The sequence below is a fragment of the Limulus polyphemus genome, unplaced genomic scaffold (genome assembly GCF_000517525.1).
Source record: "Limulus polyphemus unplaced genomic scaffold, Limulus_polyphemus-2.1.2 Scaffold254, whole genome shotgun sequence".
In the NCBI taxonomy this organism is placed as follows: Eukaryota; Metazoa; Arthropoda; class Merostomata; order Xiphosura; family Limulidae; genus Limulus; species Limulus polyphemus.
Genome location: NW_013665864.1, coordinates 405,924 through 408,913, shown reverse-complemented (window position 1 = coordinate 408,913; position 2,990 = coordinate 405,924). Strand labels below are relative to the sequence as shown.

At 26.6% G+C, this 2,990-nt stretch overlaps 1 protein-coding gene across 1 annotated transcript in view; it reads right to left on the bottom strand.

Annotated features, from left to right (window-relative positions):
* The window catches only part of LOC106478849 (WD repeat-containing protein 61-like), a 31,469-nt gene that overhangs the window by 8,464 nt on the left and 20,015 nt on the right, over nucleotides 1-2,990 (bottom strand). The window contains exon 7 of the mRNA XM_013939422.2: nucleotides 518-611. Coding sequence (XP_013794876.1) covers nucleotides 518-611 — 94 coding nt within the window. The remainder of the gene's footprint in view (nucleotides 1-517; nucleotides 612-2,990) is intronic.

Here is a 2,990-nt window from a genome sequence, read left to right as displayed (position 1 = left end):
GTCCATGTGCAAAGTAATTTTCATGTTAAGATTAAAAATACTATTCTTCATCTCAAAAGTATCAAACTTCATTTGTGTAATATCTAAAACCTCCTAAATACATTTCATTATTTTCTCTACCCTAATTCTATACAAGGTTGGTCAATTTGGCCAACTCCATAACCACCAAAAAAAAAAAAAAAAAGGGAAATGAATCTAAATTACCCATTTTACTTTCTAGACTTCAAATTGTAACATGAAACTACATTCATTTATCCTAGCTTTAAACTTCTAACAGTATACCTGTATTTATAATTAAATTTTATTGTTTTATAGCCTTTTGAACAGCGTCTAACTACTATGCACACCATTATAAGTTGTAACTCACTTGGGGAACATGGAGCTCACAAGCCCATTGCAAAAGGGTTAAGTGATATCATAAATGTGTTTCAGTTATTTTTTAACTGCATTTCTGATGTGTTTTACAATTAATATAAAATTTTAAATAAATGCAAAAACACAATTGTACAACTCATACCTTCTAAAGTGTGCACTAGTTTTCCAGTTGAAATATCAAAGACCTTGATAATTCCATCAATGGCTCCACTAGCAATATATTTCCCATCTGGACTCTTTAAAGTGTTAAAACAAAAGGTATATTTAATGCTTTGAATAACATTAAAAAATAGATATTCTTATATTATTATTGAAATGCATTTACACAAAGTATAATACTTCAATTTTATCTAGTATCCACTTATATTTTATGTTCTCAATTAATCAAATTGCATGAAACATAGGACAATTATACATAGCATCTAGCTTTTGCTTTAAAATATTAATATACTTTGATTTAGTATTTCTACAATTTTTTAGGTTTGGAAGTTTTAAAAATTTTGTTACGAGACATTGTTTTGAATGAACATTAAAATAGTTCCTTTCATCTTAGAATTCCTTTTTTTTATATTATTGATCAGAAGTTCCATTTAAACATTCAGTCAGTTTCAACTTTCTTTGTGTTCGTTAATATATTACTATTGATACTAAATTTTCTCAACTGAAGGAGTCACCACCTTCAACTATAAATCATATAAAACATTCCAAAACCAACAAAGATTTATCCTTGACCAAAGACCCAATCTTTCAAAACAGTGTCTTCATTGCCATTGTCATGCATTTTATCATGAATTGTTGTCAATAATATTCTAGGTCAAGATCAATTTATATCTGATAAATATAGTTTTCAATAAATAGAAAGTTCTTTTATTTGTGTTTGATGTTTGAATATGATAAACTTAACAATATATTCAATAAAAAAACAAAAAACATTTCATCCAAAAAAATTTGTCATCGCTTACCATACTAACCTAACCAAACCTATCTAATGTCTTGTCATAGAATATTCCTGTAGCTTTCAAACATATTTAATCTAACAAAATGAAATTATCAAGACTGGAAAGAATATTCAAACTAAACTATAAAAAAATACCCTGAGCTGTGGTTTATTTCTAAGTGTTGTAAACTTTGTACTAGAATTCTTAGTTTACCCTTATGGGAGCTCCAACTAAGTAATAAGTTGACAAACCACTGCTAAAACCATTATTTTATTCTTAGAGGTTACAATCGCTTCTATTCAATCATTTTTAGTTACTAACTTAATTTTTTTAAAGCTAAGCTTCATTAGTAATTGTTCAGTAATATGATGTGACATCACAAAAGGGAATATGGAAAAATATTCTGATGACTCAAATCCTTATTTATTGAATACTTTTAAGTTCATCATATTCAAACAATATAAATAAATAAAAAGAAACATATAATTTATTGAGAAGAAAGTATGCGTATTATATATAAATGGATTTGGCCAAAAATACTGTTAATAAAGATATTGTTGCTTAGCCTAACATAATGTCATTTTGAAGGGTCAGGTCTCAGGTCACTAATAAGTGTTTCTCAACCATTGCCATGTTTTTGTTTCATAATAGCCAGAAGTGGTGAATAAAGCAATAGGAAAAATAAAGTATCAAAAGAAATGTGTAAATGAAAGTCAATCAACATTCTTATTAACAATAAAAAAATTCTGAGATGAAAGGAAGTATTTGTAATGTTTTTTTTTAAAAACGTGTTTCACAAAACATTTTGGATACTTTGCAACAAAAAATTATAGAAAACTATATCAAATTATATGAATTTTTTTTAAGCTAAAATTATATACTATTCAGTAAGTTTGTTTCAAGTTTCATACAATTTGAATAAGTATTTCTATTGTGAGAAGGGAAAAAAAATCAATGGAAATCAGCTATAACCACCAGATCTGGAAAAGTTTAAATTAACTAAATTTTAAATCTAACACTTTTAAAGTGCCAAAAGTATGTACTTTGTGTGCTTGTGTTTTACTTTCCTTATTTCGAGCAAAGACAAGTAAAATTATAATTTAATTATATGATTATCAACTTTTCATATTCCAAAGTGAAAAGTCTTAAAAAAAAAAAAAATTCCTTTTGTTACAAACATATTAACTCTTTCAACCTGGGCTTGGTCCCTGAGACTGACTTCGTAACCATTTTGTGCTTGTCATAGTTTTCATGCTATAACTTTTAAATTAGTATGCAAATGTTAATGGATTTTGGCAGCTTATCAGTAAACATTACAATGCTTTCATACTCAAAATATCTCATTTTTTTATTAAGTCTTAAAGTTTGTAAAGCAATGTCTCTCTCGTGCCTTTTTTTTTCTTTTCACATCTTATCTATCTATCATGCAAAATAATTTTCATTTTAACATTAAAAATACTTTTATGCATCCAAAAATTTTGAAATTTTACATGTGAAATCTTTATAATGTCTGGATAGTTATGAAACATTTCTTAAGGAAAAACTTTTATATTTTATCTGTTAATTTCAGTAATTAATCTCTATTCAGGTTCAGTAAAGTTGTCCGATCTCACAACCACCATAAAAAATTAAGGGAATAAACATGAATTATGCCTCTAGAATGAAACAAATTATAAC